At 48.2% G+C, this 26076-nt stretch overlaps 2 protein-coding genes across 2 annotated transcripts; one reads left to right on the top strand and one right to left on the bottom strand.

Annotated features, from left to right (window-relative positions):
* Window positions 1-478: 478 nt before the first annotated feature.
* Window positions 479-2750, top strand: LOC119392421 (uncharacterized). Its single transcript, XM_037659687.2, has 2 exons — window positions 479-1937; window positions 2168-2750. The coding sequence occupies exons 1-2, from the start codon at window positions 570-572 to the stop codon at window positions 2471-2473; spliced, it is 1674 nt and encodes a 557-aa protein (XP_037515615.1). The 5' UTR covers window positions 479-569; the 3' UTR covers window positions 2474-2750.
* Window positions 2751-7464: 4714 nt separating this feature from the next.
* LOC119392437 (uncharacterized) lies at window positions 7465-10610 on the bottom strand. The gene is made up of 2 exons (XM_037659688.2): window positions 9982-10610; window positions 7465-8419 (listed from the first exon to the last, which is right to left on the bottom strand). The coding sequence occupies exons 1-2, from the start codon at window positions 10203-10205 to the stop codon at window positions 8011-8013; spliced, it is 633 nt and encodes a 210-aa protein (XP_037515616.1). The 5' UTR covers window positions 10206-10610; the 3' UTR covers window positions 7465-8010.
* Window positions 10611-26076: the final 15466 nt, after the last annotated feature.

The raw sequence follows: 26076 nt of genomic DNA on the forward strand, positions 1-26076 counted from the left end.
ATCCTCAGTGCCACGGGCGTTTCTTTCAGGGCCTGCATTCGTTGCATATAAGTGACTGAGGCTAACATCAAAGTAAGCTACCAAAATAGCGCCTCTGCAAGCCGCTATTTCAGTTTCCAGTAAAACAGCCAAGGGATCCTGCAGGAATTCCACCTCATGCTTATTTGGGAAACGACGCACTAGTAGTGACACAAATGCTAATCTGCGAAAGCAAAATAGCAAAACAAAAGCACTGCGCGGAAAAAGAAAACTGATAACTTTGGTGAACCGCATATAGCACACAACGCCGCAATCAAGAGACAATCTAGTTTCTTAGTGGTCAAGGCAAGGCATGCTAATACAGGCGTGACCAAGACAAACAACGTTAACCATAGTGCGCCGGCGCTATCAAATGTATCTAAACGTCATGTCGCAATTTCTTTGATGCCAACGCACTCCTCTGGACTTTGCGGAACAGGTGTAAGATAACGCCACGCCATCTTCATATACACCGGTGGCCGCAGTGAAGTGCTCCAGTGTCCGGCTCAAACTTGATAACGATTGGTGCACTCCTCCCCAACACGCAGGCGATGTCGTCGTACCAGTTGCCCGCTAACGCAAGCGAGGACGTCCTGCAGCTCAAGATAGACGAAGTCCAGGGCAACCTGCAGTCGCTGAACATATCGAACTGCATCGTCGCGCAGCCGGCAATCATGTTGTCGCTTTTAGCTCGCCTTCGAAACCTTCAGACTTTGTCGTGCATTGCCTGCCCTCTTAAGGCGAGCTTTCTTCTGGACCGGCTGCTGAGGTCGTTGCGGAACGTCACTCACCTGGAGTTCTCGCTTGTCGACGCGAAGGACTACGCCAGGGAGGAGCTCATCAATATCCGGCACCTGGGGAAAGTACACAAGGGTAGGGTGACCAATATCAGGAAGTTGTACGTCGAGATAGCGGATGAAGAGAACATGGAATTGCTGCGGTCGTTCTTGCAGTACTGTCCTCACGTGGCGGATCTTCACATTCACTTCACACACTACGTTCGCTTCGAATTCGGAGTGGTGGCGTGCTTGCGAATTGTGGAAAACCAGAGCGAACTGGTGGCGTTCACGTTCACCTGCGAAGCGCCGTCTACGATGCAGTCCGAACCCACGCAGCTGCTCGAGCTGCAATACTGCATCGACATTCACGGTAACGTGGTGTTCAGGACAAACCCGAAGGCCTTCAGCTACGCTCTGCTGCGCGACTTGGCTGCGTCGCCCCAGGCGGTGCTTCCTCTCGAACCAGCCGTCCTGGTCGCCTTCGAAACACCGCATTTGGAGAGGCAGTTGCTCGATGCCGGCGCTCATCACGACTGGGCCAAGTTACAGAGCCTGTGCATCCTGCTGTATGCCCGAAGCCTCGACGAAACCGTTTACCCGGCGGTTGATGCTAGGTACAACTTGGTCTTGCGCGTCTTTTTCGCTAGGCTTTCGAACCTCGTCGAGCTGAACGTCAGCTCCTTCCACTTCGGCGACGGCAATGACTTCACGGAGCTGCTCGCAGTGTCAGCTCTGCAGCAGCTGCGTGCGTTGTCCCTCCCTCCGTGTGGCCTGCGTCACAGCGGCGCCGTGCGCCGGCTAGCCGTCAGCAGTGGAAACATTGAAGATTTGGACATCCGCGTGAATTTGGATGGCCGCCACTGCAACTGCACATTTTGCGACAACGAACTGGTCATCGAACCTGCGGACGCGAGCGCCTTTCGCATTGGCTCGGGTCGTCTTACTTTAAGCAATCTGCCGAACCTGGCTTCTCTGGACTTCCTCCAGTGCTTGCAGGTATCGCATCTGAGGTTCATCGACGTCTCGGCCAAACCACGCTTCGATTACACGGCGTTCTCCGAGGCTGTGCGCTCCAACGACAACCTCCGCTCCCTCGTCGTCAAGTTCCGCGACATCAACTTCCGCGATGAGTCCTTTGAGGTATACCATTAGTTCCACCTCACACGATTGTCAATGGCTAATTAACGGTTCTAGCTTACGGCGGTTCATCGATTTAATGAACACATGAGAAATGAACTCGCTCTATGGTGAGCGTAGTGCATACTTCACCGCCATTCTTTGTTACCTGTTTCGTACGTCTCCTGCGAATGTGACGCTCTAAGCAGCAGCATCACTACCATTTCAGAAAATGCTCGTTTTATTTCTTTCAGAGCTCCCTGCGCCCTGCGAAAGCTTTGGAGCACGTGTGCCTTCTAACCAAGCGCGAGCTGATGCCGGAGGTAGCGGAGAAGGTTGTCGAATCGATGGCCCTCCAGCTGCCGTCGATATCCTACTTGCACATACATTACGTGGACAGAGGAACGTTCACGGAGGCCAGTGTGACTTGGATTAGACTACCCGAAAGTGACACGGCGGACGAGCCAGACCAAGGCAAGGTGATGCAGGGCAAGCCCTGCATCATGTGTTCTACCCAGACGTTCATAGCGCTCGCGAAACCGCGCTCCCGTGAACTGTAGTAAAACAAGCAGCGGATAATGGGCCTTTCCTTTGGTCACTACAGGACTGACCGCCCAGCCGTGGTGACACTTGCAGGCTCTGCGAGAGCGAACTTCTTTCGATGTCGTGGTAATCGCTGTACCGGATCGAATTCACGTTTATACGTGAAGTAATTTACTTTAAGGCAAATAAATGTTTATCCTTGCTATGAATGTGTATTTCATATCCAGGACACGTGCGGTCATGCATCCGGCGTTCAACTTCTGGAAGCTCTAGCAAACTGTGGACGTTGTACGATGTACGTACATACGCTTCGGTAAAAAAAAAAAGTTCTGCTTTAACTGTACAAACCTTTCACCCGAGCTGCACTTTCATTACGAGAATTTTCAGCCTCTTACTTGCGCGCATGCGTGACTTCCGAGAGAGGAATCCGGGGTTAATTCCTGCAGATATGCTTTTCTATAAAAAAAAAACGTGGAATATAATCTTAGCTCTATTAGTCTGCAACCAAGCTTATTTTAGGTCGTGCCGCAGTTCTGAAAATACTCGACCACGAATGTGGTCGAGTATTTTCAGAAGCAGCAGCAGTTTCCCTTGCTGGACACTCTCGGTGAGTTTTTCCCGTCGCCCTCATGTTCCGCATACAGTACAAATCGATAGCATCGACCTGCGCCTGTTACGTTCTACGTGTGAGTAAAAGCGGGCGAGCGCTGCTGACGAACGCGTCTGAAAGAGGCATGAATCGAGCCGGCCATCTCCGCACGCAGGGCGCATGAGATAACATCGCCCCGCGGGCGAGGCCTATCGTGGATGGCTTCTCAAGTAGAGGAAACGCCCTGCCCGTGTTTTGGCGGGCGAAGGAACACGATGGAGCGCCGACAGGGGGGCGGGGGGGGGGGGGTGTCTGCGTTGGTCGAGCAGTAACTGCGAACTTTGATCAAAATGGCGTGGTCGCGCGCGCTATCTACAGACATCAGTAGGGGGCTTCTATGCCTTGCACGTGTAGCGCTCTCACCGCTCACTTCGCGTTGAGGCGACAGACAGCGCTGCCGTATTCCCCTATGCCAGCGCTGTAAAGTTCCGCGATTTTTATTATAATTAAAATTATTAATAATTAATAATTATAAGAACGCACTAGAAACACTATTTCGACTAAGAGCAGACCAGGCAAAATATAATATACGCAAACCTGAATATGTCCAAGAAAGTGCAGCATTCATTAATGAAAAGAAAATGCCCACTCATATCTACCTTCACTAAAACGCAATTATTAGTCAGCAGTTTTTAGACATTACCAAAATTCCATTTAAAGGGGTCATGGAGCACCCCTTGGGCTTGTTGAAAAAACACATCCTGCGGAAAGCTTACACGGCTATGAACTGCTCTGCAAAATATTACAGTCGTGCGCGCCGCGTAAAGGCCACAAGCGGAGTGCGAAGTTGCCGTTTCCTCAGGCGCCCTCTTTTCAAAGAGAGGCCGGTTCTCACTCTCGTCGGTGGGCGGGGCGTCTGCACGTTGACGTCGCGGATCTGCCAGTTTACGTCGCAAGAGATATAGCATGCTTATTGGCCGATAGCCGGATGAGATGAGCTTCTTGCCACGGGGTGCCGCCACTTGCCCGCGCCACACTCCCCAGTCTGCTAAATTTACACGGTAACCGCACTCGCGCATGCGAATCACAGCGGGAGAGCGATCGCGTTTCATGACGCGCGCTGACGTAACTTCTTACCCCCGTGCCATCCCTCCCTATGTAGCTTCCAGTGCGCTCGTCGGCACGAGAAAAGAGAGAAAGCGCTGAGAGCGTGCGCCAAACCCCCGTAACTCCGCTCATTCTTGACGGATTCTTGACCTGTTGGCGTCACGTAGCACGTGAACTTATTACAAGTTGGCAGCTGGCCAATAATCCCTCGCATACTACCTGAAAGCATCAAGTTTGCCAGAACGAGACCCTCGCTATGAATGAAGGAAAGAAGTGTTAATTTAAAGGGCAGACTTGATGCTTTCAGGTAGTATGCGAGGGATTATTGGTCAGCTGCCAACTTGTAATAAGTTCACGTGCTACGTGACGCCAACAGGCAGAAAAAGAGTTCCACACTCGCCGTCATGGCTACTGGTGGCGCTGACGGACGCTCCCGCGTCTAAATGTACATATATACCCTATAAAGTGGACGGGGGGGATGGCCGCCGCGGTAGCTCAGTTGGTAGAGCATCGGGCGCGTTATTCGAAAGTCGCAGGTTTGGTCCCTGCCTGCGGCAAGTTATCTTCTCGTCCACTTTTCTTTCTTCACATTTACCCTACATTTGCCACTAATAACATCCCCTATACTTTCCTTGGCATTATTGTCTGTTAGTGCTCATCAATATTGTCTATAACAAAGAAAAACGAGCCCTAAAATTAACACTTCTTTTTTTTTATTACACGCATAACACGCATAGCATATGTAGGGTTGTCCCAGCGTATGCTGCGTAAAACTGAGTGTACTTCTATAATGTTCGTAAACATAGCTAAGAAAATTCACATTCTGTGTAAAAAATCACATCAAACTGTCAAACTGAATGCGAATAAAGTAGTTCTCTCTCTCCCTCCGTGTATATATATATATATATATATATATATATATATATATATATATACACGGCCGATGGAGTGGGGTATACAGAGAGTAAGACACAAAGAGCGAAATCAAGATAAATAAAGATAGCAACAGCGAGACGGAGAAGGCAATGAAGAAAGGAAGTATTGAAAGAAACAGAGAGAAAGAGGAACAAAGAGAAGAAAGAAAGCAAAATATTCGGCAGATCTCACGCGTTGTGGGAATCGGTTTCGTCTGAAGCAGTCAGCGAGCACTACTATATTATGGCTTTGAGCCAAGAGTTACGAGGTGGATCGACGTGTTTTTGTAAGTCCAATAGCTGTGTGCACATCGTGGGCCTGCCAGGCACGCCGATAACACTGGCGTTTAAAGGGTAACTTATGGTGCGACGTAACTTCAGTCCTCACGTTAGAGTAGATACGTCAGTATTATCGAAAGTAAGTGCACTTTATGGTGCAATCATGTTAATGTCATACGTAACTTTCGTTATTGTATTCCTCCGGGGTCGAGCAATCCTTCAGTATAGCTTGCTGAATCACAGGAATGCAAATGTAATGTTTATTAGACTGCTATAAAAGCGGAGCCAACACTGAAACCACCGACGTCAATCTGATATGACGCCTGTATCGTAAGAGTACATATGTGTTTATTGCTTTCTTGTAAAATTAGATAGCCAGCACCACAACCACAATCGACGTTGCACCGACATTACGCCTGCGTAGGCTGTTTTTCTAAACCAGTTTATAGACCTGGCATGGCTCTGTGGTAGAATGCCTGATTGCCATGCAGAATGCTTGCGTTCGATTCCTGCTGGTACCCTTATTTTTATTCTTTCCTTTCATCGGGTCAACGCTGCCGTTGTCGGTTATTAGATGCGAAGCACCTTATGGCGGAGTTCAATCCGGTGGTGGTGTGCGGCGTGACCACCCTTACTGCGCATGTGCAAACCCTCTCCACACACCTCCTCTCCACTCCCCCTCCTCGTTCAGATAAAAGGCTCGCGTTAGGTCGTACACACGCTCAGTCACTGCGCCGGCTGCGCCGGTGTCATGAGTTCCAACGTCAACGTCGGCGCCAGTTGCAGTAATACCTTAACGCCTGCCGAGATCGCGAAGCAGCGGGCGGAGCAGCGGAAGGCTCTATGCACCGAAGCACAACGTAAACGTCGGCAAGTGGACCCCAAGCTCCGGACTAGGGAAGCCCAGCGCAAACCGGAACGTCAGCGGGAAACTGCTACGGATGAAACGCGCGCTCGACATGCCAAAACGGTGCTTCGCATAGCCTCATTGTCCCCTTTAGTGGGAGATGGTGTAATTTTTCTTAAAGCTCTCGCACTTAAATTACAAATGTCTGTTCTCGCCGTTCCTGGGTAGATATAAACTGTCAATCACTTGTGGCCATAGTCGTGCGCACAGGGGGGCAGGGCGGGCGGCCGCCCCCTCTAATCACCTGAGAGGGGGGCGCAAAATCTGCCCCGTACATTGACTTAGTAGGGAGGGGGCGCGCTGCGATGAACCTTTGCCCCCCCTAATGGGGAACCCTGCGCACGCCTATGCCTGTGGCGCATACCCGTACACCGCGGCCCGTGGTAAACGGGTATGTGCCACACGTGTCTGGCGGAAAGGGTTTGACGACGTACACGACAGGATTTTGACGTTACTCATGTCATGACCCGGCAGTCACATTCGTCAAATCCTCTTACCATCCTATGCCAATATTGGTGTACACCTAGTTAGGGAGGCGATCATGGGAGCACCCAGACGTAGGCGGCTAGATGGATAGATACGTAGATAGAAACGCTCAAAGTGCCAAAAATTCGCTAAGAAATGCTTCGCATTTAAAAACTTGCAGGGCGCATGAGCTTCGCTTTCAAGAGTAAAACACAATAGCGTAATCGGACCGTGCTCGTATCGCCTTCCCAATCGCTAGCTGGGCTTCGCTACTCGGTGGACACCTAAATCGTGCCGCAAGGAAAGCCAAAGTGCGGATGCCGTCCCGCTCCTATATCCATCCATGCGACGCGACGAAACACGGCGGGGCGAGCGCGCTCGTGAGCCCTTTTGCGCCATTTTGCGGGTTACAGTCAAACTTCTGCCAGGCTGAAGCACCTCCGAGACGTCCGTATCACCAACGGTAAGCGGTGTAATTAAATAGATCGCCACTGCAAGGAAGAAGAGCGCCGCGTGGCAGGAGACGCGCGAGCTACGAGAGAGAACGCTTTGGGGACTTCGACTGGCTGGACGCCACGGCCGACGTTCATCTTCGGCCTCTCATTTCCTTCCTCGGTCGTCCACCTCTGTCTCTCAATAGACGAGCCGCGACGGCACGTCCGCGTCGGACGCCGTCCCGCAGCAACAAGCTCAAAATCTGCAAATGAAATCCGATACCCATTCATACAGACCAATGTTACTCGTTCATTTCGCGACTGGAAAAGTCAGCAAAGTAACAACAGCATTTTTATTCAGAAAAGTACAACAAGCAGTGATTGAACGCACGTTGAACGCATTCTTGGTCCTCGATAAGCTCATCCTTAATCATTCAACAACCACAAAAACAGCCGTTTTCCAAATGCGCTATTAGTGAAAAAATCAGCGGTTCCCTGCATATATACCATACTAATCGCGACTAAGACATAACATAGAAGACTAGGGGAACTATTGAATTCAGCAACGGGAGCGCAAACGAGTGCCCGTGTGCCAGGGCATGCCTCCCCTATGACATGCGCTTAAGGGGAGTGCATAAAATCTCAGTCACTTAGCGTCAAGAGTCACCGAGAGATAAGGAAAAAAAACGCGAGAGGAAAAGAGAAATTTCTGTCCTCTCAAGCATTCGCGGGTCTCCCGTGAGAGCATACACTCCGGTCCGTGCATAATGCGGCCTGTCTTCAATGGACAACACTGCGCGGAACCAGCTGCCACCTCGCGCGCATTGTTATGTCTCCACGTCAAGACGACACAGTCGCTTCACCTCTCGGCGAGCGAGTTTTCTGCCGACGAATGGGCCGAGCACGAAGCTGACGACATGGCGGACCCTGGCCGCGAATCGGGCCTCGAGATCTTCAGTCGGAGCTCGGGCGTCGTCTCCAGCGTGACGTCGTCGGCGTCGATATCCGCGGGAATCCGGAGGCCTCCCAGCAGTTCCTCTTTGACGTACTTTCCTCCGCCGTTCAGGACTTTCTCGGTGCGTCCCACCACTGACACGTTACCGTCCTTTACCCAGACGTTCACGTCGTCTGGTCGGAACTGCTTGACGTCTACGTCGTAAATGACAACTTTGTCTTCTTCATCGCCATTAGTGTCTGCTGTGGCGTCACCGGACAGTCTCTTGCGGAGTGCCGGGAAGTTGCGGTCTATAAAATCTGGCTCCAGGTATCTGGGTGTGAGGGAAAATTTGAAATATATCCATGTTAATGTGAGCTAGAGATGATTAGAACGTACGAAATAAGGTTAAGGGTTAAACGAACTAGGCTACCAACCCTCTTTTTTTGGATATAGGACAGTATCAAAAAGTGGAGACGAACGAAGGATCTACCAGCCACTTTCGTTTATTTGCGGAATTTAGGAGGTCAATAATATTTGTCAGTTGATGCGCGAAATGAAGTTAATTTTCACTGCAAAATGTCCGATTTAGCATAAACAATAAGGGACGCTCATTTAAATATAAACATTTGATAATTATTTCCGTAGCAGCAATGGGTAGCGCGAACTACCATTTGTAATGCGGAAGTAAAGACACGCTCACAGAGTTCAAAGACAGTGTAGGAGAAATTAATTCTCGCCAACACCCGTATAAAACGTTTACGCAACAGGAATGAAAAAGAAAAGGGGAGCCTCGCAGTGCTATTGAAATTGTATTTGCAATTCCACGACCATGTGCTACGCGAACAGTGCCTCGAGAAAGCACAGTAAACAGACTATGCATGAATAATCGTATTCCCAAGTAATAAAAAAGTTATGGTAAAACTAGGACTGCGTGTTCTCGGTGGTGGTTTTTTTTTTCTTTATGTTCAGCGTATATGGAGAACGATAACTTCTGTCTCTGTACTTAGACTTAGGTGCACGTTAACGAACCCCAGGTGGTCAAAATTTCCGCAGCCCTCCACTGCGGCACCTCTGATAATCATGCCGTGGTTGTGGGACGGTAATCTTCAAGAATTATTGTTAGCTTCGTGGCGTAATAACTACGTGATCAAAGTTAAAACATGATTCCAAAGAGGGTTTTAGTCCGCTACAATAATGCGACGTTTTTGTAGCCGTTGTTTCGACATTTACGATACTTCATTCGCACCTTCAACAATTGCACAGTTCATGACTGCACGCGAGAATTTGGGATACACGAACTGGAGCAGCGCTGACCAACAAAAAAATATCAAAGGACGCCGTTGATGTCATTTACTTCGCCGTTTGAGGGGCTCCGCGAAACTAGCCCACCGGTCAAGGTATGGCTGGGTTCGCGGGCTCAGCTAAAGCGACACGCGGAGGCACATGGTGCCATACTTTAGGAGTAGACAAAAAAGAAAAAAATGCGTTTCGCATAAAATGAACGCTCATTAGGAAGGTTTGCTTCATTTTTTTCTGCCTCATCCCGGGTGTGGACTGAGGCGAAAAAAAAAAGACCAGCAAGCATCTGAGACACCCGAATCATTCACCGCTTCAATGCGCTTGTCTCCCGCTGCCTCCGAATCTCGCGCCCGCCTTCGAACGCAACAGCGCCAAGATTGCTGCGTCCGAGCGCGTGGACGACGCTACAGTGGGCACGCTCGTGTAGACAAGGCGTGAAGTCATGCGCCCTCTAAAGAGGCTCGTAATTCTCGAAGCTACACGACAGCGATGTTAAGTTATTGCGCACGTTAGGTCTGTATTTCTTTTTGTCAGGAAAACGTAGGCGCCACAATCAGAATGAAGTCTAATTATTGCACGCGGTAGCGAAATTACCTGCTGCACTGCGGAAAATCTTCAATGAACTCATCCCATTCCCGCTGCAGTGGGTCTTCATCCAATGGAACCAGAGGCTCTTTGCGCTCGACCATCTCGAAGACCTGGCGGGAGCCGGCCAACTGTTGCTTGCCCGGGAAGTGTTGCTTGCCGTCGAAGACGATCGGTATAATCGCCTCGTGAGGCATGTCTTGGGACAGGGCTCCGTTGTTGTTCTCGGCCATTGCGGCTTCACCGGTACTTTCTCGTGGATTCGCGCGCAGCTTTTAAAAGAGGCGTCTAATTGAGGCAGCGCTTAATGACAAGGACTACAGAGCCCCTCTCGAACGATGCTGGGCTGAGCGGGTGTTTCTCCGCAGGATTGGGCTTTTCCCGTGAGATTCACCCGCGTAGAGACGACGTTGGACGCTTTCCCTCTCAGACCTTGACACACGCTCAGGGACCCCGCGGCAACGATGACACGGCAGGCAACCACGCGTTTTCCCGCCCGCGGCGACGCAGCAAGGACGAAAAGCTGAACAAAAATTCTTGAGTGAGCGCGTCACCTCGCTTCCTCTGCGTCCCGGGTCGGAAAACAAGGGTGTCTACGTTGTCGACTCCGGTTGCTGTTTGGCCGATGATACGGTACCGCAGGTAAAGCGAGAGTCCCGCTCGCCGTCTTAAATAGACTCTCAGCAGGTGGAAGTGACGTCGCTAGGGCATGGCCGGGAGAGTGGGTGGAAGAGGAGGGTAGACGGCAACATGCAATGTGCGTGTGTGTGTGTGTGTTTGTACACAGTTTCCGTCACGCCAAACGCGTGTGGGTTGAACGCGGGTGCGGAAGGGAATGAAGACAACAGAAAGAGAGAGAATCCTCCGAAGTGCGAGAGAAAAAGGGAGAAGCAGAGGGGACGCTTCGCGCGGCGCGCGAAAAATCCCGAATTAGAATCGCAGCCGCGTATTATCCAGGCAGCCGGCCGGGGTTGTAAAGGGGACGACAGCCGGCAAAGGCGGGGGCGGGAGGGGGTGTGTCGGAGCTTTGCGCCCAGTTACCGATTATTACGACGCACACTAGCAGATGTGTGCATGCCTGCTGTCTGCGGAGCAGGCGTTTCTTTCTTTTTCTTTTTTGTTCATCACGCGCCTTCTACGTGCGTTCTCTTTCGGTCTAAGCCCACAGGGCGGGATTTCGCGCTATTTTTCTTGGCACATAAAACGCGCCTAACAACACGCGCCGCCATCCGTGTAGCTATGGGCTGAGCAAGGCGCTGGTGGACGTCGTGCCTGGCAGATTTGTTTGATTGTTTACGGCTTTTATTTTTCCGGCGGGTCTTAATTCGGAAGTGAGGCCTGTCTTTAGGCGGCGTTGCCCGGATTCGTTTTTAACGCCCGTCGTGTGGACGGGAGTGCTGAAGTAGCGTCTTCAGCTGCTTTCTCTTTCGTGGGCCACACCGTTACGTGGCGATTATAGTAGGACTGCGCGATTTAAACTTCATTAAAACCGACATTTGCATGTACAGACCAACACAACTTGCAGAAAATTGAGAACAAGTGAAACGCTAAATGGTGTATATAAATAGCTCGCTGTTAGTGTGGTAGAGGGGTCATTTGTGGTGGCCGAGCGGCTAAACCCATCGCACCACGGAGTGAGGGGTCGCAGGTTCGAATACCCGATTCCACTCGAACCAAAGACATTTTATTATTTCTTCATTTTTCGCTCACAACCAAAGACGCTGACGCCGCCGATACCAGAATTTCTACGTATAGGAGGTATTCATGTAACGTCATCCACAAGGGTCACTAGCGTGGCAGTCGCCGTACCCGTGGGCACACGCGTGGCCATCATCGTACGACTACACCAAAGGTGCTTGGCCGCGCGTGTTATTTTGGTATTTTTTCTAAGAAAACAACGCAGTGAGATGTTCAGAAGACTTGCTTCTATTGTGCATCGCTGAGCATGCGGTCAAGCGCGTATGCGCGTGAGCTGAAATCCACGTTAGGCTCTCAGTCCAAATAATCCTTTAGATGCAATTTTCTGTTGATGAAAATAAAGTTCCATTGATTGATTGATTGATTGATTGATTGATTGATTGATTGATTGATTGATTGATTGATTGATTGATTGATTGATTGAGGGTAGATGAAACATTGAGGGTGATGATAACAGATGAAATGCGGGGGCCTAGTCCGGACTGGATTCACCCATTAGGTATGTTAGCGACCTGACTGAAGAAGTTAAATCGTTACGAGCTATGCGTCAACCGGCGAATACATGTTTACTGTCATAAACTGCGGCCGAACGCAAACGCGAACTTCTACAGCTTACCTGAAATGCAATGCTTCCCGAAGACTCTGCGACAGTTCGCGTTACCATATCACTACATGCAGATTGTGGTTATTACGGGAAAACCATTCCGCCCTCCTTCCGAATTGACAGTTCTTTTGTCCGTGCGCCGTGATTTGTGCGTACACAGCCCCACTCCCCCCCCCCCCCCCCCCCCCCCCCCCACACACACACACCAGCGCCTTTTCATGCTTCTTCGCCCAACAGAGCCGGCCGACGCGTTTCATCTCTGCTTGAGCCGCACCCGTCTGCAGCCTGCGCAAGCTTTCACTCTCACATAAACATACGACACGCTGTGAGATGTTGTCGATTTGGACATTATACGGGACATGAGCATGACGGCAAAAATACGCTTCGAATGTCCATATGGTTTCTATCGCAACAAAAGCACCACCACAAGCGCCAAAGAGCGTGGGACGAAAATCAGTCAGTCATAAGCCGGATCGCTGAACGACCACGGCTAAGATGGCCGGATGTAGGAATTTGCTGGCGTCGTTTAGCGGGCCGAGCTCAGAGAATACCTCCTATACCTTTCACACGGGGCAAGATTAAACATAACAGGTCGTTGTGTTCGTAAGTTTATTTCAGTCATCAATGTCGGAGCTTAATGATACGGTCGGATTTTATCATCTTTAGTGTCTCGATGTCCAAAAAAGCCGTCGATAGCATTGCCGTCTGTGTTGTTTTCAAACCTACAAAGAACCTAATGTAGAACTGAACGCCTTATTGATCCCCACGAAAATTTGCACCGGATGCCTTTGTCTTCCAATAGGACCATGAAATTTCCTGCTACAAAATATAGCAGAATGAAAAAAAAAATGCGGCAGATCCCACTCATTCTGGAGTCGATGTCATGCGAAGCAGTGAGAAATTAGTAGCCTATACCGAATATTTTATGGCTTTGAGAGAAGCGTTACGAGTTGGACCGACTTTGTGCACTTTCAGTAGTTATGGGTATATCGTGGGCAGGCCTGCAGCGAGGAATGTTTTGGGGTGGTGGGGAGGGGAGCGGTTTCTGCCGTATTCCTCCGGGTTGAGCAATGGTTGACCATAGGTGAGCGAGTCATTTGAGTTAATATGCAATGTTTATTACATTGTTACAGACGCCGATAGCGAATACTGCAACCACAGTTGATGTTGCCGCGATATGTTCAACCACTGGCGTAGCTCTGCGGATGAATACTTGACTGCCCCGCAGAAGGCCTGGGTTCGATTGCGGCTCTAACCGTGATTTTTGAATCTTTCCGTCCCTCTCATATTTCCCTTACCGGCAACGCTGCTGACACCTGTCCCACATTTTTCTGCGACACAATACCACGACGCGATCGTGTAAATATTTTTGAAAGTCCGTTATCGTCGTTCCTGGGTTGATAGAAACTGTGAATCACTTGTGGCTCATACTCGCATTCCATGGGCCGTGGTACATGGGAATGTGGCACACGTGGCTGGAGGAAAGGGTTTCGTGACGTACGCGACAAGCATCTCACACTATTCATGCAATGAACTCTTCATCATACCAATGTTCACCAATGTTATACCAATGTTCACCAATGTTATGACGTGTTCGTCGTACACTAATGCCCTCCCATACAAATTTTGGCGTGTGTCAAGTTTAAGGAGATGACCACGAGAGCGCCCAGACGTAGGTGGCTACATAGATAGATACGTAGATAGAACCGATCGAAGTGCCTTTGGTTCGTTTAAAGGCCCACCCATTGTAAAGTGCTCAGACTCGCAACGTTACTCGCAATATTTTCTTGCGGCACGGTTGAGGTGTCCACCGAGAAGCGAAGCGAGGCTACCGATTGAGAAGGCGATGCGAACGGAGTCCGAATACGCTATCGCGTTCTACTCTTGAAGGCGAAGCTCAAGCGTCATCCAACTTTTGCAGAAAGCAACGGGAAGACGCCTCGTGCTTTATGTTTTTTTTTTCTTCTAAGTGCTCGCGTCGCAGTTGTCCGGATGAGAGACACATGATTCATTTCCTTAACGTCATTAAGGAGGGCAGACTTTCTTGAGCTAAACTCTGGGAATTGTTGGTCATGAATAAACGTAGGCATCTGCAGAGCTTCCGAGAATTACGCTTAAATTCGGCCAAAGTTTTTGCAATAGTGCCAAGGTGTTGCTGTTTGCCAAGAATGAGTAAGACAGCTAACATTGAATTAAGTAGCTAAAATTAAATTTTCGGCCGCACAGATACACATATGCGGTTGTTGCGAGAGAGAACTACGCATCCTGTTCATGTAAGCGCACTCACTTTGAAGATGTGCAAGCGTTGTGGAGTGTTTCCGCTTGCTTCTGAACTCTGTCGTGGTCATCACCGGACTCTGACACGCCAATACCTGTGTACCGCTTCACTGCTCGCTTGCTAAATGAACGGGCACGTGCCCGTTCGGGCATTCCAGGCTATCGTAGTCTATACACATAAGTTATACTTGAAGTGTCCTTAATTCTCATGAAGTATAATATGGCACAGCTTCGGGCGTGCTCCGAGTATGTCGATGTCATATGAACCCTCTCGGTGACCAGTGTAGTTGCCAAATATGATGGTGCTATCACATGTCAAGAAAACAACAAAGTACATACAGGCTGCATGAGTCGTGGCCGTCATCATAACCATTCGATGACTAATTAAATTGAACTCAAGAATGCAATAAATCAGCTTTGTTTACGCGTAAACAAATACAGGTATGAGGCATTTACTCCGAAGAATGTGCCATAGCACACGGCTGAAATGGTACCTGCGATTAGAAATTAATGGAAATAATTACGGGAAACGTTAACAGTGACACAATTGTTTTCGCGATTGCGTAGTTTTGCTTCAGACATTGCTTCAATTGAATAACACTGGAGGCTTTTATAGCATTATCCGAAGTCTGCTTGCCTGAGTTTCTCAGATATTTTTACAAGACCATAAAAGCTGCGAGAAAGTCGGCGATCAAGTAGCCAGTGTTTCAGTTTTGGTGTGGCACAGAGATCTGTAAGCAACTGTGAATTCACCTGCTAAAAATTCGCATCTGCCACATTACATATAGACAGTGATTTCTGAGTAGAGTAATAGCCCGTACCACAAGCATCCTAGTATCCGTGAGGAAAAAAAATGTTTGTATTTTTAACAGCGGAACTTTTTCAGCCGAGCATTGGTCCGTGACGGGTGCACAGAAATGATCATTATCATAAACCGGCATGCTCTCTCTTCGTCCTCATCTCCCTCTTCGTCCTCTTCTTCATCTTCTGCTCCGCTCCCAGAACACGTGCGTCGATTTGTCGGGCTTGTAATGCAATAGGTGGATAGCAAAACGGCGTCTTTCGGTTCGATGCCTAGCCCTTCGCTGTTTCAAGGTGTGTGCCGTTCAATGTAATCGGGGAGAAAACGCGTACTTTCTGCGACGCGGCTGTTCCCAGTTATCTTGCCTCCTCCCCGATTACACTGAACCGCGCACAACTTGAAGCAGCGAAGAGCTGAGCCTTGAAGTTTCCGTGAACCGGAAGTGCTGTAGCAGACGACGCGCCGTTTTGCTATCCACCTATAGCTGTGATTGGCGAGAGAACAAGTGCAGAGAAAGAAAAAAAAGAGAGAAAGAGAAATAAAGAAAGATATAGAAAGAAAGAGAACTAGCTGTCACACAAATAGAAGCCACAGGCTAAGTCCCCCATCTTTAACCCGTCTGAACAGATTCGTCCTACCGCATCGTTCCCAAGTGGAACCCCACCTAAAAACAGCGAATACTTTTTGAAAACTTTTGCACATTCACTCGCGTACAACTCAGCAGTTGCATGACGTACCATAACGTGCTCATAAAAACAAATGACATACAATAGCTCCAGCAAACATTCAGAGACAGGTGGCGTTTCACCGTGCTGTTTTTTCTCGCATTTATTGTACTTGTTCAGTCAAGTATTCATCGGCGATTTTATAGTGTTGAAGCGGTACAGCTAGATACTTTGCTGGATTTGTAAACCACCGAATCTTGGCAAAAGTATCTGGGACTGATGACCATTCACCATGCCATATCCCCAGACACTTCCCCCACTCGACTTTCGGTAATTTGACCAAATTTCTTAACGACGTCAATTGTCTCTTATACACTTTCTTTCGAAGTACAACATACTGCTACATCATCAGCATATGCGAAAACCTACAGTTCGACTGCCCGTAGCCTAAAGCTGCGAATGCTTTCATTGAGTATAATGGCCAAACATAAACTCTCAATGTACAGTGCGAACAAGAGAGGACTTGCTGGGCAGCCCTGGCGCACAGAACGTACCAGCTTAATAGGAACTCCCGGCATCTTGTTAATAATTAATCTAGCGGTACAGCTCTGATACGCCAGGACTACTCCCTCTGTAATTACCGATCCAACATTAACATGCTCAAGTATGGTAAATCGGACATATTGCGGTACACGATCAAAATCCTTTTCTAAATCAAGCTGGAGGATCGCTACAGCAGAATGAAAAGCATCACAGCACTCAAGGACGCAACGCATCGTATGTGTGTTCCTCGAAATGGAACGCTCCTAGATGCCACACGTTGGCTGCTCACCGACTATTTCTGTAATAACGGACAGCAATCTCCCTGCAACTATTTTCATGGGTATTTTATAGTCGGTGTTCGCGGAATGGGCCTGTATGACGTAAAAGAGCATAGCATAGCCTTGCGTAGTATAGTATAGTAAGGGGTGGGAAAGAGAAGTGAGGATGAGGAGGAGGGAAATGAGGATGGGAGAGAGGAAACCATAGCATAGAAAGAAATAGATCGAGAGACAGGAAGAAATAAATAGAAAAAAAAGCAGACACAAGAAAGTCAGAGAAAAAACAAACAGAATAGAGAAAAAGAAAGAAAGAGAAAACTAAAGAGAAACAAAGAAGGCCGCCCAGCTCCGCACTTCCTTCAGGCTTGGCACCACCAATGCGGAACTGCCCTAATTTTTTCAGTGTATTTCTGATGTTATATCTAAGGTGTCCCTGTATTTTCATTCGTGCTCATTTACGATAGCTGTTTGTTACAGCATAGACCTCTCAGCGGGTGACTCAAAGGCAAATGACTCAGCCACCAATTCTTGTCATTGACTCAAACCAGGGGTTGTAACTACAACATCCGCTCCAGGTCTTTGGGCCTCAGCCAAGGCTCGGCCAGCCTTATTTTTGATTGCTCTTTCCTCTCTGCACTTTTTTAGATAGCTGCGCGAATACAAAACAGACTCGGGAGCGCATGAGATGGCTGCCCAGCATGTGACGGGGAAATTTTCGGACATGCAAGCATTGTCGATGTTATATGCCATGAAAAACGGAGAATACACACGGACACATAAAACCAGCAGCATTTTCAGCGTATGCAGGCATTTTATTAAAAAAAAAAAAACAGTGAGGATCTTTCGTGAACGAGCTATTCGTGTGGAAAAACAGCGCTAAAAAGAGGTGACAAGAGAGGACACAGACCACGGGGTTGTGTTCTTTCTTGTGCCGTATTTTTAGCGCTGTCTTTCCACTCGTAATCATGAACCAACCAGCCCGAAGGCGTACGCTACTGGAGGTATTCGGACACACTAAATGCTACAGCAAACGTACTTAGAGACGTGCATAACATTAAAGGTTGCGACAATACATACCATGGCATCTTCGAAATTAGAAGGTTTAATGGCAGGTCTAAGGGCACGACTTGACTTTTCAGAGCAGATGACCTTGAGGAGTATATTAATGGTTGGAATCGGACTGAAATGAATGCGAAGATTTTATTTTTTGAACAGCGGATCTGTTTAAGCTTGGCCTTATATGCATAGTGTTCGCAAAAACCTAAACAACAGAAAAGCTCCTAGTATAGCACAGCCATGAATAGTATGGTATAGCAAGAGGGTGGGAAAGGGAAGTGATGATAAGGAGGAAGGAAAGGAGTAGGGGGAGAGTACAGTATGGCATATCCTTGTATGGTATAGTCTAGCGAGGGGCTGCGAAAGAAAAATGCGGGTGAGTACTGATGTAAGAGTGACGAGGAGGGAAAGGAGGAGGGGAGATGGTTAAAGCGTAGTATAGCCATGCATAGTATAGTATAGCAAGAGGTGGGAAAGGAAAGTGAGGGCAAGAAGGAGTGATGTGAGGATGAGGACGAGGGAAAGCAGGAGAGGAAAGGGTAAATCACAGCTTATCCTTGCATAGTATAGTAGGAAGTGAAGGTGAGGAGAAGGGGAGGGGGTAGAAGAATAGCGTGGTCATGTATAGTACACTATAGGAAGGGAAGGGAAAGGGAAGTAAAGGTGAGGAGGAGTGATGTGAGGGTAAAGCATAGCATAATGGTGCATAGTAACAAGGGGGTGGGAAAGGGAAGTCAGGGTGAGCTGGAAAGAACGCAGAAGGGGAGAGGGTATAGCATAGAATAGCGGATGCGAGTAAAGGAAGCAGGCGATGTGTGCGTCGGAGACATGCATGCGGTCAAGCGGAGAGGAGCTTCCTTCGCTGCTAGACCATGCCCATGTTCGCATAGCTTTGCATCACTTTGTATTTCATCGCTGAGGCTTCCCCTGAGTTCCGCTGCAACATTGGTGTTTACGACGTTAAGTCCGTTAAAGCCACGCATAAATTGTAGAATTACGCGAGATCAGATCCAGATATGTTAGCTGCTAGCCTTACTTCGCATAAAATTACAATTTCTTGAAAAATTCGTCCACATGGGGTGTCGCTGGAGCCAACGATTCGACAAAGGGACTTCTCTTTTTCAAGGCTGCAACTTGAAAGCAGCCTCGAAAGTACCATGTTTGCCATAAAAAGCAAGTTCATTTTACATAAATGCATCGTAATTAGGAAAAGCAAAGCGTCCATTTTTAGTCTATCGTTTTCGGAAACACAATTTCATTAGTTATTAAAACTAGGGGTATGCGCACATTGAAATTTTTTAATACGATTCGAATACCACTAATATAAGGCAAAAAATCTTCGAATATCGAACCGAATATGTAGTATGTGATCATCGTCATCATCATCATCAGCAGCAGTTGACTATCGTATCTCCAATGCAGGACGAAGGCATGTACCAATGATCTCCAACCCACCCTAACCTTCGCGAGCTGATTCCGCTTAACGCCTGCGAATTTCTTAATTTCGTCGCCCCACCTAACCCTCTCCCGTCCTCGGCGGCATTTGAATCGTTAATAGGTTCTAAAATGAGAAGTAATAATAGATTTCCTTACTCTTTTAGAGCAAATTAATGAAGTTGGTGTCATTAGGCTGCAGCAGATTGAAGATACTTTTGGTAATGCACTCATTAGAAATTGTAATGGAGAAAAATTAACTGTTTGACATATGCACAAGGTGAGCACTCCTTCAGTGCTGCAACCACGTATCTGAAAGTGAAAAATACCCTCTCCGTTATGCAATGTGACGCTCGCACATTGCAATTTCTTTTTCGAAGCATCTAAACATTGTTTGGGTCACATTCTTGACAATTACTTTATCGTATCTGTTTATAAAACGCGAAAGTGCAACATGGGCTGTATAATAGACCTGCAGAATAAAGCTTCGTAAAGCAGAAACCACAGCTGTCGCCCAGGCATGCCGGACAGGCTAAAACGGAGTACAATGTTATCCGCAGCAGCCACGGCGGTAAGTGGTTACAGTGCTCGGCTGCTGACCTGAAAGTCGCTGGTTCGAAGGTGGTCGTGACAGTCGTTTTTCGATGGAGGCGAATGCCTGTACTTGGCTTTAGGTGCACGTTAAAGAACCCCAGGTGGGTGGTGGTAAAAACATTTATTAACAGAATTTCTGCGGAGAAGCACCGGGTATTCGGAGGTTCTTGGCTTTCGGTGGGGGGGCCCTCAGTCCAGGGCTCCGCTTGCAGCAGCCGCTCCACGGGCCCGGTCAATCAGACTCAGCTGATCTTCCAGGTTCTCGCTGGCCAGCAGCTGTTCCCATCGCTCCGCTGTGGGATTTTGTATTGGGCATGCCAGGCCATTACAGCCTTACCCCCAGATGGGCGAAATTTCCGGAGCCCTGTACTATGCGAGTCTCATAATCATGCCATGGTTTTCGCACGCAAGCCCCAGATAATATTGTAATATTAACGAAGGTCATACGCCTTTCATGTGTACTACGTCTCAATGACTACAGTAAAACATAGCACATTGCCAGTAACACAGCGTAATTAGGTACGCGTTTTAGCATGCAGTAAATGCGAATTACGACGTAAATTAATGAGCACGTATTAGAAATTTCCTGTTTTAAAAGTTAGAATACTGGCTGAATGCTGAGTTCACACAGCATTTCTGATAATTTCCCATTTTATTTCTTTGATGATAAATCGGCAATCAGATTCTTAATTCGCAGTAACAGATTTTTCTCTATTAACTGTGCTGGCATCTTAAATTTTCTAAATCATCTTAAATTTCCTAAATAGAGAGAATGGAGCTTGGCAGCTTCAAAAACAAAGTGCAATGCCTGAATCCCACGCAAACAATCTTTAACACGGACCATTGCAGTCGACGTTAAAGTATAGACCTCGCCAGATACATCATGACGCCACTTTGCATGTCGCATGCATGTATTATACATAGACTAGAACCGGCACAGTATTTTCGCCCGGTTCGAGTTTGTCCCTATTATACATCGCTCACTACTGGGTAATGCTGTGGTCACACCGTGAACTAAGCACTGCGATGCGCTCAAGCAAAAAAAAGGAAGGCTATTTGGAATAGTGGAATTAAATAGTAAGACACTTCGTTTCTGTAGAGTTTGTGTGTTGACGTGTTAATTTATACGATAATATAAATTATCCTCCCGATCAAGATTTCCCGGCGCCAGTTTCTCAAGCGCGTAAAAATTTGACATTGGCCGTGTGCCATGCGCAAGTGACAAAACCTTCATGTCTTCAAGCCTGTCTGCCGCCGCATGGTTGCCACATACAAGGTGAATATAAACGCTGTGCCCAGCTCAAATATTATGTAACGCAACCAAGAAGCAACGGCGACTCCGTCATCGCGTGATGTGTAGCTTCCTCTCGGAAGAGTTTCCCCGTTCTCGTCTTTTCTGGGATTGCGAGTACAGCATATTTCGGCAATTCGGCGCCAAGAAGTGTTTTTGCATGCGGAACACTTACGCCCCGAAGCCGTCACATGACACTGTGCCTGGGTGTAATTCTCATCGCGCATCCCACGGGCGAAAAATGCCTCGTGAATGAGTCAGTCTTCCACAGAACCTGACGCGCACAGAGTAAAGAGATGCTCTATGCGTGTTTTGGGCAACAAATCAACTGGTAGACTGCGGAGGTGCTATTTCCAGACGCAGAGAGTGACACGTCTTCTTGCTGCCTCGCAACGCTGACGCCGTACTCTTGACGACGCTTGGAAAGCATTTCCCGTCCCTTTGCTGCTGCTTTTTTCCCCGCCATCCTTCTGTATTTTTCCAATTCCCTTTTCTAATGACCATGCCATCTTTCAGCGCCAACCTGATTGTCTGTCAACAGGAACCTGTCATGCCGCTTGAAGAGGGAATTTAGCAGAGGTACGCTGACAGAAATGGCTGTGGCCATCCGGCAAACAGTCTTCGCAGGATTGAGCCGCGAAGTGTAGAACACACGAAGGCTTCGACCTTGGCTTCCGCGTGCGTGACCTTAATGCATCGATAGGTTGCGGAGCGTTGGGCTGAAGTGATGCTGGAATCCTTCCATGGAAACCAGTGTAACGCATAAAAACGAGACAGCATTTCAGGGTAATGTGGACTCTTGAAGTGGTGAGAAATTGTCGAACAAGGATTGTAGCTGGAGTCAGCGACTCGTCAACTATTTCTTTCAACGGCTCGCCAAGACTATCAATGTCGCGATTTGTCTTTCTTTAGGGCAGCAACCGCCTTCCTTATCATCATGTTTATGTACGCCATTTTCGCACACCCCCAACATCGATGATGGAGCAAAGGTGTTAAGCTTGTGCGCAAAGGAAGCGCTCGCTTCTTTCTCACTTGTGCTAGCAACGGACTATTCGAAGTTGTGCGAATATTTATTATTAGGAAATTAATCATCACTGCTCCACAAACTGCTCACAAAACATTACCGGCATGTTCGAGTCTACTACTAACAAAAACAGCATTGGTCACAGCTTCATATCTCTTTGCGCCTTTCTTTCTTTTTTAATTAGCTTGGCTAGAATCATCTGCCACTTTCTGGCTATAATCCTCTGCGCGCGCACTGCTTTGTATGGAAGATTCGCCTACACCTTTTCCAACCTGTGTTCATATTGTACATATTACTCGTGTTGCATCTTGTGTGTGCTTGGTTCCAGTATACTCATAAAATGTACATGGGTGATACAATGTGACATGTGAATTATACTACAGTACCGCGCCCATTGGTAGAATTAAGCAAAATCATTCAGACGCACTTACAAATATAGTATTGCTTCGACCACACTCGTATTAAGGCCCACCAAAGTTTCACTAATGCGGAATCTCTCGAACTCAGCCTCACTGAACTTTTGCTCTTTCACTCGAACTCACTCGCCAATATTCAGCTCGAGCACACTCACTAAGAATCAAACTCACTAAAATCTTACACAACCGAACTCGCTCATACTTATGGCGAATTCTACTGGTCGAGCCGGAGCAAGTTTTCTTGCTCCGCGTTCGAGAATCTGCGTTCCACTGGTCGATTCGGAGCAAGTTCGCGTTTTCCACTGGCGGATTCGGAGCAACCCACTCCGCGACGGAGCGTTCCGAGTTGCTCCGTCTTGCAGAGGTGGATTTCGCCGGAACTCCGGCAACGCGGTGACGTCATTTCCTGTACAGTCAGGCAACTCGGTTGTCTTCAGCGTGGTTAAAAGCGGAGTCTGATCACCCTGTGCACTTGTTTACATTCCTAAAATGGCGTTGTTTGACTCTGCTGGGCGAGCTTCTGGTTTGCTTCTTGCTCTGAGCGATAGCGAGAGCACGAGTTCTGACAGTAGTAGCAGCATCGATTACGACGAATCGTCGTAAGCTCTACGAAATGATGTTTAAAGAAATGTTGCACGCCCGAAGATTATCGGCTACATCGAAGAAGAGATTTCCATGCGCTCGTCCATATTTGTCAGCGCAGCACAGAAAATGGCACGCCTGCTTTAAGCCCCTGCGGGGTCGAAATGCGCGCTTTGCAGCGGCGACCCATGGAAACGCACCAGAGCGGAAGCAGAAATAGTTCCCGGAGCCAATTTACGTGACGTATGCATAAACAACTTCCGGAGCGACCTCACGCGGTGCATTCACGTGTTCCACTGGCAGATTTGGCTTGGTACAATCCGAGTGCTCGCTCCAGGATTTCGGCGGCCGCTCCGGATCTCCCAGTGGAATTCGCCCTTAGACTCACGTGTCGGTCCGAGTCTGAAACCGATTCAAGAGAGACTTTGTGGATCGATGCTCAGAAAAAAACGTATAAATGAACAGGAGTCGAAAGACGAGGCTGTAAGTAGGTGAATGTTAAAAATTGACAATTATTTTAGCACACACTAAGGGGAGCACAGGTGAATGTCTATCCTCACGTTTGACTCACTGTTAAAACACATTTTATTCACCATTCAAGCAACTTTCATACTCGTTAATATTTGATTCACTAATAAATAACAGCTGATATTTCACACTCGTTTCACCTTTAATTCCCCTCAACTTACAGTTGATTCTCTTTATGCGCTTTATTAAGGCGAAAGCTCTAGACGCCTCATCAAATACGAAAATTGACCGTCGACCACCGTCCCGCGGTGTCGGCGTCAACACGATCGAGTGATGCAATAAATCATCGTCACGTGCGACGTCACCATATGACTTCATCATGACGTCACAGAAAGCCAAAAGTTTATTGTCATCGTGACGTCACTATGACGTCACATAACGTGACGTGACATGATGAAGTCATCCCAGGACATCGTCGCTTGGTCAAAGGTGGGCTGATCACGGAGGCCGTGCAAAACCACGTGAGGTGCAGAAAGCTTGCAATGCTTTCGATACTGGACGCAGTGCGAAACCACGTGGAGCAAAATCAATGCATCGACTGAGAAGAGAAAGGAGAAGAGGGCTTTCATCTTCGAGTTGTCTTATGCGCATGCATAAGGAACCCTGTGAGTTTTTCTTGCTTCTGACCACTGAGCATGCCATCACTACTTTAATTCACTTGAATTACAATTTTATTCACCTTTATATACCTTTAATTCTCACACGGGATATGTGGGTATACGCCACACGTGATCTTTTGTGCCACTAGTGTTCACGCCGCCAACGCCGGATATTTTTATATAACACTGTCGCCTTACAAAAAAATGAGAGTGACTGACGCTGACTGAATAAACGCCAGTGACTGTCGTTGGGCGGACACGAGGAGAAACGAAAATCCCGTCGCTTTACTCGCGTCCACACTGGCGACACCTCCGTCCCCTCGTTACTCAGTCAGCCTCGTACTCCCACCTTTTAGATGAGTGAGTGGATGTTGTCGTAAGTTAGTTACCTGACATATGAGAATTAGATCAGTAATAAAACGCTAAATGGTTTTTGTTGTCTCTTTGAATTCCTACGCGCTGAACGTCCTATGCCCATAGAAGTTGTTAAAAGCACCGACGTTTTAACGTGTTCATATCAGATCGTTAATTCATCGCGCGTTCTACATGGCATTGCTCGTACAATAGCTATCTCATGGCGGACGCAGGCGGCAAAGAATATATCGAAAGGTTTGCTCTATAGTAACCACATACGCCTCTATGATAAGAGAGTACGAATGCACAGTTTAACACATCATTTGGGCAACGCTTTCCCTTATAATTGATAAAATAAACAGAACTCCCTCAGATTCATCCACAAAAAGGAATTGCTAAGCTCACTCGGACTCATGCTCACTGCAATTCTATTCCATCGGCTTTACTCAGACACCGACTCGCCAAACTCCCGCTCCACCCGGCTCACTCGGGCTCACACCACAATTATAGTCGGCCGACTCACTTGCACTCAGGTTCACCAAACTTACACTCAACCGAGCTCAATGGGACTCAAACACACCCGACATTTATGAGACGGGCTCAGTGAGTCAAATCGTGAGTGTGTTTGCAGACCTATGATCGCGCCACACTCGCCAGGCGCTGTCAAGCGCGTCCACAATGGGCTTAAAGTACGCGTTCTGTCCCTGTATGGAAACAGATAAATACTAGGCCGTGGCTGGGCCCCGTATTGCGTGATGGGAAACCTGCGACTCGATATTTCACTATCTCCAGGATTGGCGCACGCTTTTTTGAACCGCGGATCAGAGGGCGGACAGAGTGTTCGGGACAACTCGACAAATAACATTATGCATTAATGTCTCCCTTTTCAGAGCAGGCATTTCGTTCATGTAAACGCTCGCACACTCTTTTCAGTGCACACGTGGCACGTGCATGCCACGCGCAGACACTTGATTGTGCTTTCGGAGCAATATTCAGTTGATATTTCAAGTGTGCCAGCAACAAGCGCCATTGTCCGCTGCGCAATCGCGACGAGCACACTCACTTCTAATTTTGTGACAGAACCGGATTCACGGTCACGGCAGTGGGAGCAAGAAAAGGTGTGAAACGAGGACGACCTCGTAGCGGCGCACGTGGGTGCCGATTCTAAAAACATCTCCACCTGGCAAAAAAATGTGGCGAGGGTGGCAAGTCTCGGTTGGCGGGAGAAAATTGGAAGGAGCCCGGCACATCTCGGTCTGCGCCATCAAAACAAGCTGTGCGAGTCTGGGCAGCCAGACCCTGGGTAGAAACGCAGAACCCGCTCACACCTCGCTCCCCTGACTGCTTGTTTCTTCATCC

This window comes from Rhipicephalus sanguineus, chromosome 1 (assembly GCF_013339695.2).
Source record: "Rhipicephalus sanguineus isolate Rsan-2018 chromosome 1, BIME_Rsan_1.4, whole genome shotgun sequence".
Classification (NCBI taxonomy): Eukaryota; Metazoa; Arthropoda; class Arachnida; order Ixodida; family Ixodidae; genus Rhipicephalus; species Rhipicephalus sanguineus.